The sequence below is a fragment of the Miscanthus floridulus genome, chromosome 2 (assembly GCF_019320115.1).
Source record: "Miscanthus floridulus cultivar M001 chromosome 2, ASM1932011v1, whole genome shotgun sequence".
NCBI classification, from domain to species: Eukaryota; Viridiplantae; Streptophyta; class Magnoliopsida; order Poales; family Poaceae; genus Miscanthus; species Miscanthus floridulus.
The window spans coordinates 168,436,378-168,451,014 of NC_089581.1; the positions used below are offsets into that span (position 1 = coordinate 168,436,378).

At 44.1% G+C, this 14,637-nt stretch overlaps 2 protein-coding genes across 4 annotated transcripts; one reads left to right on the forward strand and one right to left on the reverse strand.

The window, feature by feature from the left end:
• Nucleotides 1-1,629: 1,629 nt before the first annotated feature.
• Nucleotides 1,630-5,842, forward strand: LOC136540574 (putative MO25-like protein At5g47540). Of its 3 annotated transcripts, none has more exons than XR_010779997.1 (11): nt 1,630-1,926; nt 3,168-3,335; nt 3,433-3,551; nt 3,802-3,876; nt 3,991-4,084; nt 4,260-4,319; nt 4,504-4,575; nt 4,724-4,822; nt 5,017-5,065; nt 5,173-5,278; nt 5,386-5,842. XR_010779997.1 is itself a non-coding variant. In XM_066532572.1 (11 exons), exons 1-11 carry the CDS (start codon nt 1,729-1,731, stop codon nt 5,460-5,462), a joined length of 1,113 nt encoding a protein of 370 aa, XP_066388669.1. In that variant the 5' UTR covers nt 1,630-1,728; the 3' UTR covers nt 5,463-5,842. The 3 variants fall into 3 exon arrangements, 2 of the variants coding, with proteins under 2 accessions (XP_066388669.1, XP_066388670.1); XM_066532572.1 differs by having other exon boundaries at nt 5,017-5,061; XM_066532573.1 differs by lacking the exon at nt 3,802-3,876 and having other exon boundaries at nt 5,017-5,061.
• Nucleotides 5,843-6,370: 528 nt separating this feature from the next.
• On the reverse strand, nt 6,371-6,960 carry LOC136540575 (uncharacterized). Its single transcript, XM_066532575.1, has one exon. The coding sequence runs from the start codon at nt 6,761-6,763 to the stop codon at nt 6,506-6,508; it is 258 nt and encodes an 85-aa protein (XP_066388672.1). The 5' UTR covers nt 6,764-6,960; the 3' UTR covers nt 6,371-6,505.
• Nucleotides 6,961-14,637: the final 7,677 nt, after the last annotated feature.

Consider the following 14,637-nt stretch of genomic DNA (forward strand, 5'->3'; position numbering starts at 1 on the left):
TTGATTTGAAATAAAACTTATGCTTATTTAACTTAGGATTAGCCAATGGTTCAACCAATCAAATTGTGAACTGAAATATTGAACAATTTATTATTTATTCCAATCTAAATAAAAGTATCTCTACAATTCCAATGTGGGTTGCCATATGGAAAATCAAGAAAGGCCTCAGTCTCACAATATCTCCCTCTCCCCTTAATTCATTTTCTTTCACCTCTCCCCCCGTCAAATGATAGTGTTGCTCGTTCGCGCTCCGTCATTGATCAATCAACCGCTGATGCCTTGGAGACTTGCTGACTTCGCACCATACGCCATTGCAGCTCATCCTTGGCACGCGCGTCGGCCTCTCGCCGCTCGACTACTTGTGTAGCGCCATCCCAGCTTAATAAAAAGAAAAAAAGTTCTTGTTAAATAATAACATATTCTTGCTTCATAACGAAAATTTTCTAACTTTACAAGGAAAATGATTTAGCGTCAAAAAAGAAATTTGCAGCTTCACGGGAAAGTTTGTTCCAACATCACGAAATTTTTTTTCCAACATCACAAAAAGGAGTGCTCTAGATTTAGGAGAAAAAAGCTCATGACATATTTATGTGAAATAAAAAGATTATAAAACTGAATTGGGCACAAATTTAAGAAAGACTAATAACAAAATTTATCCCTAGGGTGGTTATTAAAAGAGGGAGCTTCACAAGTGGATTTGCAAAAAAAAAATAGAGATGAATGACAAGGGGAGCTTCACTAGTGGATTTGAAAAAAGAGAGAGATGAATGACAAGAGCTATAATAATGAAAACAGTTGGAAGCAAAAGAAAAACACCATAATTCCAGAAAAAGAAGAACCAAGTGTCATGGCAAAAAAAAAAGAATGGACAAAAAGAAGGAGGAAACAGAGAAGAATGAGCCAGTTTCATGGGCCGTTCTCCCTAAGTAACCAACCTATTTATCTGTGTCAACTGCGAAAGAAGAAAAAGAGGGAGAAAAAAAGGAAAAAGTTCGCATTACCTCCCTCAACTTTTATGAAAGTCTGTTTTTTCTAAAACCAAGTAAACCACCTCATGAAGGTAAAAGACAAAGACTGTCTTTGAAAACAGCTTATAACGGAGGTAAAACGAATCGTTTTAAAAGTTCAAGGAGGTGATTTAACAGGTTTTAGAGTTAAGGGAGAAAAAACAGACTTTCACAAAAGTTGAGAGAAATACCGTAGACTTTTTCAAAAAAAAAAAAGACAATTCGGCCAGGTAGCGGTCGGAGAAGCCAACTGTCCTCCTGCGTTCACACGTTTTTCATTTCCCGTTCGCCTCGCTTGCGCGACGACTAGGGCGACCGCCGCCGGCCTACGGCCAGCTGGCAAAGGTCCTTGTCAGGCCCTTTGCCGGCGACGAGCACCTAAGGAACCCAGCCACCAGGTATCCCGCCACTTCTCTTCCCTTTCTGCTGTGCAAAACTGGCTCCCGAACCCTGATTTAAGCTATTTTCGTATATGTATTCGGATCTGATCTAATCACAAGTGTATACATGTATTATGCCTATATTTTTTTATCTGGGTGTATACACATTGTACCTGCCCTTTATTATTGGGTCAGCGCCCCTGATTGATTATAGACATCTTTTAGGTCTTGGACGACGCACGTACGTCGCCAGCGGCGGCGGTCTCGTCGGAGAGCGGAGAGTCTAGCCCGCGGCAGTCCAGGCGAGCGCCATCCTCGATCGGACAGGTTGGTCGATCTCGATGACGGGGTGCCTGTGGCCGTGCGTGGGAGCGGCGGTGGCTGGGGATGGGGCCGGCCACCGGAAGGCGGGGCTGTTCCGCTCCAAGCCCAGGACCCCCGCGGAGGTGGTGCAGCACGTCAGGGACCTGGTCACCTACGTCCTCGACAACAAGGACGGCTGCTGCGGCGGCAAGCGCGACGCCAAGCTTGAGCACAGGGTAACACGCCTTTGAATTCCTGCAGCTTGCATTGCATGCTTATCGATCCCATCCGTGTACGTACATGTATATACTAAGGGCCCGTTCGTTTACGTCGATTTCCGGTCGGAACGCTTCCCATGATACCTGACGGGTATAAAATACAGCTGGCTTTCGGCCGGGATCGGTTCCGGCACTCCGTTCCGCTCGAAACGAACGGGCCCTAAGTAATTATTTTCTGCTTCCCGATCCCATCCGTGTACGTACATGTATATACTAAGTAATTGTTTTCTGCTTCCCAGTAAAGCGATTATTGCGAACCGACCTTTTCAACTTACAACTGTATCGATGCTTGTTAGGGGATAAATTAATGTATTCGTGTCGTTTCATCTGTTCTTGCTTTAGGGATAGATTTGTCCGTTTCTGATCTTGCCCTTGTTTAGGTTCAGAAAGTTGGAATTTAGGGCTACTGTAGCACGTTCGTTTTTATTTGGCAAATAGTATTCAAACATGGATTAATTAGACTCAAAACGTTCGTCTCGTAATTTCTCACCAAACTATGCAATTAGTTTTTTTTTTCGTCTACATTTAATGTTTCATGCACGGGCCGTAAACATTCGATGTGATAGGTATTATAACACTTTTTGGGATATTGGGGTGAAACTAAACAAGGGCCTTGCTTCCGTTTATAGTGCATGATCTTTTGACGCCGGTTTCTGTGTCACTGCATTGGAGCAGTTCCATTCGTGCAATTGTATATCAGGAGATTTTCAGGTAGAATTATTCCTTTTTTTCCAGCACAAGACGTATACACCCCGTGGTTGCTTTGGTTTGTACTAGAGAACTAGAAACCTGAATATTTTACTGTTCCTGATAATTAATAGATGGTAAAAGTCCATATTTATTTTTAATTTTTTTTTGTTGTCGTTGTGAAAAACTGTAAATGTTTGATCATACTTACAAAAATGTGATGAAAGGACACTATACATCAAGTAGCGTATAACTTCATATATAGAGATGAAATAACCAATGCAAGTTGTCTATGCTGCATGCAAGATATTTATTGTAATGCATCTTCCGAATTGCTTGTTGAGGATGATTGTAGGGGCTTCTTTACACATTGAAGCGACTAGGAACTTTTGCTTTTGGTTTGTCTCTTGTTAGTTTCAATAAGCAGAAATACAGGTTTAAAAATAACAAAAAATGGCCTTTGATTCTCAAATTGTTGAAGTAACAATTAAATCCACATGATTGGCTTGCAGATGGTAGAACTAAGCAAAGGAATCAAGGAGATGAAAGGCATTCTCTACGGTAATGGCGAAGAAGATCCTTGTGAAGAAGCTTGCAAGCAATTGACGAAGGAGTTCTTCAGGAAGAACACTGACACCTTCCGTCAACTAATTGTTTCCCTTCAATACGTGGACTTGGAAGTACGTCAATATCTAAAAATTTTGAAAAAAAATCTTCTAATCACGTTTTGTTCTAGTCAAAAACACCACTTCTAAAATACTTATAATTTTTCCTCAGACACAAAAGGATGTTACTCAAGTGATTGCAAATCTGCAAAGGCAAAAGGTTGATTCAAGATTGGTTGCCTCCGAGTACTTGGAAGCTAACTTGGATCTTTTGGATATTTTGATGTCTGGGTAAGTATCTAGTCAACTCATGATCATCTCTATGGCCTTAAGTTATTTTTAATGTGCACATAGATGGCCTTAAGTTATCTTAATGTGCATGTGCATTTATATAACTATAGTATTCAAACTATATAATATAATCTTCTAAAATCAAATCGGTTATCCTTTCTATTCTTCATTTAGAGACTATCTGAAAATTGATTGAAATCTATGAGTATCATTTTTGAAATAACATGATATTAGTTGCACCAACTTGAAGGTACGAAAACTTGGACATCGCAATACATTATAGTACTCTATTGAGAGATTGCATACGCCACCAAGTTGCTGCAAGGTATGTGCAATAATCTTTGTCATTTACAATGATTAAAAAATGTTAATGACATGTGATGCTTCAAACTCATATGTTAAATTATTTTGTTTAGTGTAATCAGTGATTGTTTTGTAGGTACGTATTGGAATCTCCACACTTCAGGACTTTCTTTGATCATATACAGTTTCCAGACTTCAATATACAATCAGATGTCTTTAAAACTTTTAAGGTGAGTATATGCATAATTGTTAATAATTGTTAACATCGTCTGATTACGTTATGCTTTGCCCTCACCTGATAATTGTTAATAATTATAAAGTATATCCATATATATATAAGTATACTTCTGTTAAATTTGTTGTCGTTGATGGGTGACAGTTTTTGTTCTTTAATTTGTTTAACAGGAACTCATGACACGGCATAAATCAAGTGTTGCTGAGTTCTTTTCCAAGAATTATGATTGGGTAAGTGCAAAACTAATTAATACTTATGGTTTTGTATTTGTTTGCATATATAATAAACATAAAAAGGGCGTATAACAATGTGACTTGCAGGTTACAATGATCAATAGATACCTCTCTGTAACTTTATTTGCAGCACAGATTATTGTAATCTCTAACTGTAGTAAGCTATGCATGTATGCATCAGTTCTTTGCGGAATTCAACTCGAAACTGATATTATCTGCTTCCAACTACTTCATCCGAAGGCAAGCCGTTCAAGTACGCTCCTTTCCCTTCTCGTTGTTTAGCATTGTCTATATATTACTTTGAAGTTTTCTTGCCATCACATTCAAACAGCACTCATAAATTGACGAACGTCACTTGATCTTATCCCATTTGTTCCATATGCAAACGGTATCCCTCTCAGCTCTTGCGAGACATTCTTTTGGAAAGGTCAAACAGTGCAGTGATGGTGCGCTATGTTAGTTCGAAAGAGCACCTCATGATTCATATGAACCTTCTAAGGGTAAAGATTTTTTCCCCTGCATTTTAATAACTCAACTGCCCAATCATCCTAATCATGCTCAGCCACCATGCTATGCACTGTTAGTACTTCAATTTTGTGTCCCTGGTCGAATGCGCTCTCCCGGTTCAGACTTTGAATCTCATATATACGCTTAATTATCTTACTTATTTGCTTGTTACGTTTCACGTCGCCAGGATGAAAGCATAGCTATTCAAGTAGAGGCTTTCCATGTCTTCAAGGCACGTCAGTCAAAGTCCCCTGCCTGTCCCTAACGTACTGCTGCTGCAAACTTTTATTCTCGTTGGTTGAATTAATAAAGAAAAATGCGGGTCTGCCCTATAAATATGCAGCTGTTCGTCGCTAACAAGGAGCAGCCACCTGAGATCACCAGCATACTGCGCGCCAACAGAAGCAAGCTCCTGAGGTTCTTGAAAGACTTCACCACCGTGGAGAAAGGTAAATTGCTAAATTAGCGGCACGCGTTCGGTAATTTATCCGCATGCATCCAGTTAACCAAAACTCTATATGTTCCAAGACCAACTTCAATTCACTGTTGAATGCAGACGATAAGAAGTTCGAGGCCGATAAAGCTACGGTTATCTCGGAGATCCTAGCGCTGGTTGGCGCTGAAAAGCAGTAGACAGACAGGTTGGAAGCGTCGACATGCAAAGTGCAGTAGCTAGCTAGTGTCTGTCTCCCTGTGTTTGTGTTTCATACAACCAAATGTGAAGCGTGAAGGTGATGAAGCCTGTGCCGGCTCATTGGTTTCTTTAATTTGGGCGGCCGCGGCGCCGCGCCACAAGTGACCGCGCAGCGTGCTGCAGTGCTGACAGGCTGTTGTCTTACCTTAGTAGCGACATTTACCAGTCGAGTATCCTGTGCCATGTACCTCTTTTTGTGTGTGTGGAGTGGATGGATACTCTCGTGTCTGTGTGTGTGATACCTGGAGTGGTGTGGTATGAATGATACGTGGACCAGGTGTCTGGAGCCGGCGAGTCGCTATATAGAGACCGTGTTTAGTTTTCATTTGCCAAGCAAAAGATTAGCCTGTTATCCGTCGCCCTTGCTGCGGCCCTTAAGGGCGTGTTTGGATGAAGACCTGACCTGAGAGCGCCCGCCCAGGCAGGTCAATCTAGCCCCAGGCGCTGGAAATTGACGGCCTGGGTGAGATGCCTGGGCCAGGCAAGATTCCCAGTCTTCAAAGCAAACAAGCCCTGCGGCCGTTGGCTGCTGGGATGCTCTGAAACTGCAGCCACGGCCGGCCCACCAGACAACGTAAATAGCCCTCTGGTTTCCTCTAAAAAACCAGCTGGTATACCACCGTGGTACAAATATCGGGCCCTTGGATTTCTTGTTTTCTGCTCTGAAAAGGTGCAGTGCCAAGCAGCAACCCGAGCAAACTTGCGCTCAAGAAGCCACAGCCATCCGGTGAAGCGGCGTTGAAGCGCTCGGTGTTTTCCGTGCAGGCGTTCCTAGTAGCACAGCGATTGTTGTTCACGCATACAAATCGTCACGACAAACAAAACAATCGAGAGCATAGTCTGGAGCAAACATGAATAGTATCTTTGTTCCGGGTTACGGCGCAGGCGCATCGACTAATGGATGTACAGATTACACACCAGCACAGTGTGGTGCAGGACTCGATTACAGCTCACTCAGAAGAAAGAAAGACATGCACTAGCACTAGGCGGAGAAGAGGCCGTCGGCGGCGGCCAGGGCGAGCCCGGTCTTGGGCTCCAGCAGCTGCACGGCGACGCTGACCCCCACCCCGGACGCGGCGGCAGAGGCGGACTCCACCCACGAGCTCCACACCTTGGCCACGGCCCCGAAGTTCCTCCTCTCGCCGCCGCTGCCGCTGTCCCCGCCGGCGCCGGCCCCGGGGGCGCCTCTCTTCAAATTCTTCTCGAACTGCTCCGTCACCAGCAACGCGATGTCATCCATCCTCTCTCTCTCTCTCTCTTCACTGAACACGATCTCACTCGCTCAGAAGTCAGAAACACTCTGCTCTTGCTTGCCCTGCTCTGGTCTCTGTGGATGCTGTCTGTGAACTCACTGTGATGATCGATGAGCGGGGCCGGGCTGGTATATATATATAGTCCCGTGCCGCGCCCGGGTCGGTGACTCGGTGGCGATTGGGTCTGCTCGAGCTCCATCGCTCCGGATAAGCATCGCTTTTTCAATTCTGCTGCCGCGTCGACGGTTTGTGCAGCGATCTGATGGCTCGTCGCTGGTTTCGTCTCTTCGTTTGATGGCGGACCCTGTCTCTTTCTGTGGTCTCCATATTTAATCCCGCGGCGGCGACGTGCCGGGGGGCTCCGCACCGCCGCGGCGTGTTCACGTTCTGTAGCAGCACGTCAAGTCTGTCTGTCTGTCTCAGCGATTTTCCAATTTTTATATTACATTTTACAGGTCTGTCTATCTATTATTATAGTGTACTCTATAATTTGCCAAAGGGTTTTGTGCTTGTATACTACTACTACTAATGACGCAAGCAAATACGCTAATAACGCGACACGGATTTAACATTTTTTAGGGTAATGCTACTTACCAGAAGTCCGAGGCGTGGTAAGCAGCTCCCCACTCATTCGCTCGCTATGAAAAAAAAATCCTTCACTATGCTACCCTCCAGCCTTTAAGGGCATGTGCTTTCATCATCTCTACCTTTGAATTTGCATTAAAAAGTGTACACACATGTCGCATTGAGATATGTGTAGGTACACTTCTCAATGCGAATCCATCCAATAGTGCAGGTGGTGAGAGCACATGCCCTTAAGGACACATTTAACTTTACCCCCCACTCATCTACTAGCTCGCTCGCCTCTCGCCCCCTCCATCACATGCGCTGCCCGCTCCCTCCATGACCGGCAGCGGTGCCCTCACCCACCCCACGCGCGCCCTCCCATACCCCGACGTATGGCCATGGCTGCCTCCCTGGCCGGCGGCGGCGCCCTCACTCACCTCGGAGGCGCCCCTCCCCCACCCCTGCGTCCTCCCCCAACGCCGCAGATCCGACAACCCTCTCCCCCACACTGGCGAGATCCATGGGGCATGAGCGAGATCCTTTGGAGGTGGCACGGCTATGTTGTAGGGGAGTCGGTGGTGCTCCCCCACCTAGGGCGAGATGCCCTCCCCACCCTTGGCGGCGCCCTCTCTCACCCCGGTGACCGTGTTTCCCCCACCCGGCGGCCATGGCGCTCCCCGCGCCAGGCTCTCTCTCCCCCCATATTGAATATGTATGTTTCAAGTGTTTCAGGTGTTTTAGATATATGTTGCATTTGTTTCATATGGACGTTGCAAAAGCAGATCGGAGGATTTTTCACATGTTGCATATGTTGCACTTGTTTCAGAGGTACGTTGCAAGCGTATATTTCGAGTGTTTTAATGTTTCAGAGGTATGTTTTATCTGTGTTTTCCAGGCGTATGTTGTAATTGTGTTTATCTGGATGTTGCATATGTTTCACACATACGTTGCATGTGTTTTATTTGGATGTTTGTGTAAGGTTGCAATGGTTTTAGGTGTTTTTTCAAGTGTTTCATAAGCATGTTTCAAGTGTTTCAACTGCCATCAAACGTATGTTGCAACCGTTGTTTTTTGATGTTTTAAAAGTAGATCAAGTGTTGCATTTCTCCTCTCCACCTTCTGCTGCATTATCTCTCCCGGCGTCGGCAGGACATCCATATGACGCCGCTGCCAGGTCCTTGCAAATCGGAGGCGTCGTGCGCCCTTCCCCTCTTGTCGCTCGGGCGACACGGGCCCCGCGTGGAGCGCAGAACGGAGTGTAGCGCGTGGCCGTCCAGATGTGGGTGCCCGTCCGAACGTCTGGACACTAACACTTACGTTTTTTTACTACGGGAAGTATTTCCACGTCCCATGTGCTTGTTGTGGCTTGCAAGACGTCTCGCTCAGTCTCTCTTGGATGTGAATGTAAAGTACTCCATCCGTTCTAAATTATAAGTCGCTTTGACTTTTTTTTGTTTATTCATTTTGCTATGTATCTAGACATGGCCCTGTTCATTTCGCTGAAAAGCCAGGTTGAAAAGTACTGTTCACTGATTTGTTGTGAGAGAAAAACATTGTACCATGGCTGATAAGCCAGGCTATTAAGTTCAAGCAAACCTGGATTATATCTAGATGCATTGCAAAATAGATATAAAATTTTCAAAATGACTTATAATTTAGAACAGAGTGAGTAATAAACAGTCACATGTTGCAAATCTCCGTGTGGTGCCCCGTCGATGTTATCTTTGTATTTCACCGCCGATCAAGATGGGCAGCACATGCTCATGCTCCCCGTGTGCATTTGTGCGGTGCAGATGAGTGCCCCCCTGCCCCTTTTGCGAGATTGATTATGGCAAAACCGCCTAATCTAATGCCTCCCAGGAGTATTTGTCTTCCATTAGACCCTAAGTTCAAGTGTGGAAGTGTGGGACACTTTGCCTCTAAGTGTCCTACCAAGCTTGAGAAGAAGGCTCAAGCAATCCATGAGAGGCAAGGCAATGAGAGGCACCACATGAGCAAAGAAGAGAAGGCTCAAGCAAAGAGAAAGTGCTACTCATGCCGGGAAAGGAGACGCATGACACATTCATGTCCCCTAGGTGACATTTCTAAGCCTATTTCAATTGTTGATAATAATGGGCTTAGAAAGGATGGTAATGGTACCTCTATGGTTGCTATTGCAAAATATCCCGCTACTCATACTAAGGCAACGCCTAAGTATGTTGCTCCTAACTTGAGAGGACCCAAACTTATTTGGGTACCATCAACAAGTGGATGATTGTTTGTAGGTACCAACGGCATTGGAGGCTTGGTTCAAATGATATTCATCTTGTTGATCATGTAGTTGAGCCAAGTATTGCTAAGTGATGATCATTATCCCAATGCCATGACAAATTGAGTGAAGTCCAAATGTGCTACAACATACAAGTGTTAATTTTAAGTTGTTGGTGATTCATTGGATATATTTGATGACTTGCAAATAATTGAGTTGAAGCTTGCTAAGTTGGATGATCATGAGCTAATCAAGGTATATCTCTTGTTGATCATTTCATTTGGGTGCATATGAGTTGATTGAATTGGATAAATATGCAATGTTGCTTGCTATGAGATGATTGAATGGATAAATTGATTAGTAGTCAAGTTTAGATTGATTTAAGTTGGATAAGTTTATAAGATGACATTTAGTAAGTGGTTTTAATAGATATATGTCTTATGGAAGTATTTAAACAAGTTAGTTTCAAGTTTGATTCATATTTGATGAAGTATAGCTCAATTATTGAAATCTGTCCTATAATTGAGAATCTGAGCTAGCTGTGATCATAGCCATGCTTGAGTGATCAAATCTTATTGTATTGGCATAAAAATTGGTGTACATGCTCTAGACTTATGGTATAAGATGCTGTACAATTTTCATGAGAATTGGATAAGAAATGCTTCGGTTTTGGAGTAGATCTTGTTAGCTATAGTGCAGCTGTTTTAGGCATATAGAAGTGGTGGAAGAATTGAAATCTGGTCACAATCTAGAAGTCAAATGAACCTCAAATTTTTACAGCTGCTAGATAACTTAGTAAAGAACATCTTCACCAAATTTTGTGGTATTTGGATTTGTACTTTGGGAGATATACTTATTTCTTTGAAGGGTACAAAATCTGTCAGAAAAGTGACAAATATTGGATTGATCTAGAGTCACTTTGATTGAAAGGTCTTCAAGTTGGAAACATGTTTACAAGTGTTTGAGGTACCTAAGTTTGGTTTTGAGATGATCTAGAAGCATGACAAGATATGAGTATAAGGCTATTTGATTGTGGAGTGTACTTTGCACACATTCGGTACTCAAATTGAAAGATCAAGATCAAACTCAAGATGAAGTTGAAGTTTAAGTTCTAGTGACTATTGGAAATCATTTGGTAGAAAGAAAATGACTTAAACAAGTAGAAAGAGAAGGACTTAAAGAAGGAATCAAAGTTACTCACCAAGTTAAGTCCATCACTTGGATCAATCAATCAAGTCATTTCAAGTGAGTATCAAGAATGATTCTTGGAGAGAGGTCACTTCTCCCTAGTGTAGGGGCTTGCCGCCTATGTGTAAGTAAACCAAGTGTGGTACTTGGAAGGCTAACATGGAAGTGGTGATCCGAGGAACATTTGAGATGCTTAGTGTAGGGGCTTGGACATGAATATGGACAAAGAGAGGGCAACATTGGAGAAAAGAGATGGATCAAAATTTCTTGAACAAGAGAAGCACATAAGTAGGGGGAGCAAGCTCATGAACTTTGGTTGATTGCATTTGATATGTGCATATTCATGTGCTTGCTTGCATTGCATAAAGCTTTCAAATTCAATATGCATGCTTGTGTGGTGTATGCTAGTTGTAGAAATTGAATGATAATTTGATAACTAGCATGCATAGGATGATAGCTAGACACTTGGTATGTTTTTTCAAGTAATGCTAGTACCTTGCTTTTAATGTTGATCTCACAAAGGTATCTAGTGTTTTTATTTCCAAGTGATATCTAGCTAACCATGGTGCTAAGGATGAACTTCAAGGTGCAACTCCGATTGGTACACGCTTCAAAGGTTTATTCTATACACCTTAGCATCATTTGGTAGTAATTACTCTCCCACAATTTTAAATCTATGCATATGTGCGAGCTTCAAATCAAATACTCTAGCACATATGTAGGGGGAGCTAATACTACTATTTCAGGTTTGTGGTACTTGTCCAAAATCATTTTCACATGGTAAAATTGCTTGGGCAAGCAACATGAATCCAAAAGAGCTTAATTTCCATATCTTTGTAGAGTTGTCATCAATTACCAAAAAGGGGGAGATTGAAAGGTCATTGTGTGGTTTTGGTAATTGAGTGACAACCTAGATGGACTAATTGTGTTTATGTGAGATACACAGGTAATTAGTCCACAGGTACATGTGTGTGAGCAACATATGCCATGAAGGTGAAAATGGCTTGGAGATGTTGCAAAGCTCACACATGTGATGATGAAGGAGCTCATTGCACATGAGACATGACATTGAGTCATGTGATCAAAGGTGGAGAAGATCAAGACATGACTTGGCTTGATGGACCGATTGCAAGTGTGAAGGGCAAGTCGGAGGCTTTGGAGCGATGGACCACGTGGCGGTGAAGCTTGAGCGAGACTTGGTGCCGATGGACAAAGGCAACGGTGAAAAGCAAGTGAAGTCAAGATCGATGAACCAATATGATCACGTGATGATATGAAGTGGATCATATCATTGTTGATCATGTTGGTGCATGTGTTGCATCAACATTGGAGGAGATGGAATGGAATGCGCAAGGCAAAGGTATAACCTAGGACATTTTATTTCACCGGTCATAGGTGTGTAGAGAAGTTTATGACTAGGTTTAGGATAGATGGCCATACTATCAAGAGGGGCAAACTTGTTTGCATATCGGTCATCTAGTATCACTCGAGTGATCTAACTTTGCATCGTTGCTAGGATCGAGTGGCGTGGCAAGTTGAGTGGCTAACACCCTTGAAAATGTTTGTAAAAATATGCTAACACATGTGCACAAGGTGATACACTTAGTGGTTGGCACATTTGAGCAAGGGTGAAGAAGATAGAGTTGAAAACGAGGTAGTCGCGCTGGTTACAGAGCTACCGGACGCGTCCGGTATGGTGACCGGACACGTCCAGTAATTGGCGACGTACTCAGCGACCAGACGCGTCCGGTGTGAATCAGCAAAATCAGTGTTCGGTGGAACAGTCGATCGGACGCTGGCAGCGTCCGGTCCGATGTAACCGGACGCGTCCGGTCGTTAGTGGGTGCTTACTGTACTCGACCGGACGCTGAGGCTCAACGTCCGGTCAGTTTCTAACAGACACGTCCGGTTAGCCCTGGAGGCTTACTGGACTCGATCGGACTCAGTGGCTGAGCGTCCGGTTGTTTCATGCTGAGCGTCCGGTCAGTGGTGGTAGTCAGCGTGCAGCGTCGGTCAGTTGACCGGACGCTGGCTCTAAAAGTGACCGGACGCTGGAGGCAGTGTCTAGTCCTGTTGTCGGACGAAGCAGTGTCACTGAAGAGTGATCGGGTGCTGGGACTGGTCCGATCACGTCCGACTAGACGTGTCCGGTCAGGGTCGGTACCTTACTGTAAACGACCAAACGCTGAAGGTCCAGCGTCCAGTCAGTTGAAGCTGCTGCATCCGGTCAGAAGATGACCGTTGAGATTGGAAGAATGCCGTTGAACGCAGGTGACACATGGCTGTCATCGGGCGACCAGACGCTGAGGTACAACGTTCGGTCAACACTGAAGGGGTAACGGCTAGTTTAGCCCTTGGGGCTATAAATAAAAGTGGCCTTCGGCCATGGCTAGAGCTGAGCACCTTAGGGGACTTTGTGTCCATGCTTGAGAGTGCTTAGGAGCCCTCCATCTCACACATACTTGATAGTGATCATCCGATTATGTGAGTGAGAGATTCTAGTGTGATTGTATTGTGAGGTTGCATCGAGTGGCACTAGGTGATCGAGTTGCAAGCCAGTGGTGCTTGTTACTCTTGGAGGTTGCCACTCCTAGATGGCTTGGTGGTGGTCTCCATCGAAGCCCGCAAGAAGCTTGTGCGGCGCTCTAGAGAAGAGCTTGTGAGGGGCATTGTGCTCGCCCCGCGGGAGTCGCGAAGAGCAACTTTAGTAAAATGTGTCATTGAGCTACCCTCACCTTCGGGGTAGGTTCTTGCGGCGCCCAATGTGCGGGCTTGGTGGGTGATGCCAATTAGCCGCCGAACCACCAAGTGATTGGTCGACACAACGGGGACTAGCGTGTTGGCAAACACGTGAACCTCGAGAGAAAAATCATCATGTCAACCTTGTTCTTTCTGTTGGTTTGCATCCCCGTTACACAAGCTTGCGATTACTTTCATATACATTGAGCTTGTGTTGTTGCTTTTGTAATTAGTTAGCTTGTGTAGCTTGCTAGTTACCTTCTTGCTTGTGTAGCATAGAAGTAGCTCCCTTGCGTGGCTAATTTGGTTTGTGTAACCTTGTTAGTCATATTGCTTAGTTTGTGTAGCTAAGTAATTGTGCTCTCTAATTTGGCATTGGTTGCCTTGTTATTGAGCATTGCTAGTGAGCTTAGTTGGCTTTGTGTTTTTGCTTACTAGCATGTGTAGGAGCTCCCTTGTTGCTTAAAGTACTAGTGGCATAGGTTTATGTGACCTTGCTCCTAGAATTGATTAGGTGAGCTTTAGCTAGCCCAGCACCTTTATTGCTTAATTAGTATATTTGAAAGGTACTAGTGAATATAGATAGAGGGGTGTAGTTTTGGCTAGACCGGTAGTTATAATTCTGCACTTGTTTTGGTTAGCCAACGCGGTTGAATTTTAGAAAAGACTATTCACCCCCCCCCCCTCTAGTCGTCATCTTGACCCTTTCACCTAGGCACAAATAAGACCAACCCATTCCACTCTTATCACAGGGTCTAGGTCCCCATCCAAACTTGGACTCCAAGCCCCCACACTTAAGACACGGTCTCAATATGGTGCTTAGACCTTCACCTTTTCCCGCCTCCAATCAGTCGGTCTGAAAAGAGCCAAAACCCATGATAAGAGCATAACAAGCCTTTCTGCTCCCATAAGCAAGTATGTGCTCAGGATAATAAGTCTGTGGCCTGACTACCATCCACAGCAACGGACGGTCCTTAATCAACACAGGCAGAACAAATGCAATCCGAGCCTCACTCGAATGCCTAACCAAGTCTAGATCCAAAGTACCATTCCGCCTGGTCTCCAATTATCATTCATATATATTCCATATGATAGTAATATAATAACAACAATAATATC

Bases quoted from the DNA above. Each gene is read 5' to 3' on its own strand.
- LOC136540574 (XM_066532572.1), top strand. From the start codon at position 1,729: ATGACGGGGTGCCTGTGGCCGTGCGTGGGAGCGGCGGTGGCTGGGGAT. The intron at 3,877-3,990 runs GTATGTGCAATA...ATTGTTTTGTAG, and splicing joins CGCCACCAAGTTGCTGCAAG to GTACGTATTGGAATCTCCAC. The intron at 4,085-4,259 runs GTGAGTATATGC...TTTGTTTAACAG, and splicing joins ATGTCTTTAAAACTTTTAAG to GAACTCATGACACGGCATAA.
- LOC136540575 (XM_066532575.1), bottom strand. From the start codon at position 6,763: ATGGATGACATCGCGTTGCTGGTGACGGAGCAGTTCGAGAAGAATTTG.